We start from the raw sequence: 1,410 nt of genomic DNA, 5'->3' as shown, positions 1-1,410 counted from the left end.
AAAGAGCCATCAAGAGACAATGGATGGCTGAATACAGGCTTCCTGAAGACCAGTCCTTAAGGGCACTAACATAAACAGGGAGGTGGCTGATCCAAGGGATTATAAATCTAGCATGTGGGAACATGGTTGGAGCTTTAGTTCAAAGTGCCCCACTGCCATTTTTTCAGTGCAGGGATGCTGATACACATGATGCTCAGACCCTTTTAATTAGCAGGGCTCAAGCACATCTATAAATGCCCAAAGGCAGCGCAAATAAACTATCTGGGGGAAACAAAAAGAGTGCTCCAAAAGGAAAATCCATGAGAATAGGACTAATTTACCTAATTAATTTACTATCACTTCATCAGTCTTTAAATGCCACTGCAGGAGGTCAATAGATTAGAGACCTTAGTGTATTCACAAAGAAACTTTATAGATGACACCAAAGTGTGCCACAGGAAGTCATTTCCCTCAGCCTCAAGCATGCTTTCTGGGTTGCTTTCATTTTAGCCCCCTTCCCACCCCCGCACCAGCAATCGATGTTCACAGAAACAACTTAATGGAGTAGTAACTGACTATAAAACTAACTCCTTAGCTGCAGTAAGTGACCCATCAAGTCTGTTACTCTGCATATGCATCTCTCCAACAGAAGCAGTGAAGCCAAAAGAATGTCAGTTTTCATTCAGTGTTGGGGAAGCACTATAAGAACAGAGGCGAGACAATTCTTTAAGAAGGGAGTAACCACAATTGCTTCATAATGGAACTCAGCAAGTTTGAGAAGACAGTATAATGGGATAAAGTGTTTTTGGATCAATGATCCACATGTGGATTCAAGGGTCTACAATTCCCACATGGAGGCCGAGCAATAATTTTCTCCATAGAGAAGGTACCTAGTAATCCCATGCTTCAGGGCATCTACTGGTTATCACCACAAGCCATGAAAGATTCCCTTCAAAATGCTTGATAGGCTCCCTGCCTCTTCCTCCAACTCAGGGCCAAATGTATGGTCTGCAGGCTGGATCTGGCCCACATCATCGCTCCATCTAGCCTGCAATGTTCCAAGTGCTGGGGAATTACAGGGTGGTGGGGAATGGAAAGGAACCTACTGCAGAACCTGGGTCTGCACCGGACATGGCCCTTGGTGACAGAGTGAACAAGTGAGGACTATGCCGACACTAAATTGCATTCACCCTTCAGTTAGCTACCACAGCCCCTTGTGCCACCTCCACTGCTGCTTGCCCTGCCACTACTATTCTCATTTGCCCTGTAGATCCAACCTGAGGGACAAAGCACATCTGACACCCCTACTTGAACACATCCACTACTGGCTCCTGCTGGTCCTTAAAAAGTTTTCAGGTGCCTCAGTGGAAAATACTGCTGTTCTGCTCAGGGATACAGTGACCACCAAGTTGGGGTCAGGAGGGACTCTTT

General features: G+C 45.7%; 1 protein-coding gene across 1 annotated transcript in view; it reads left to right on the top strand.

The window, feature by feature from the left end:
- The first annotated feature begins 1,110 nt into the window (after positions 1-1,110).
- Positions 1,111-1,410, top strand: part of TRIP4 (thyroid hormone receptor interactor 4) — a 68,973-nt gene continuing 68,673 nt past the window's right edge. The window contains exon 1 of the mRNA XM_025199902.1: positions 1,111-1,136. Within this exon, the coding sequence (XP_025055687.1) occupies positions 1,111-1,136 (26 nt within the window). The remainder of the gene's footprint in view (positions 1,137-1,410) is intronic.

Source organism: Alligator sinensis, unplaced genomic scaffold, assembly GCF_000455745.1.
Source record: "Alligator sinensis unplaced genomic scaffold, ASM45574v1 scaffold1097_1, whole genome shotgun sequence".
In the NCBI taxonomy this organism is placed as follows: domain Eukaryota; kingdom Metazoa; phylum Chordata; order Crocodylia; family Alligatoridae; genus Alligator; species Alligator sinensis.
This window is presented reverse-complemented; position numbering and strand designations above follow the sequence as displayed.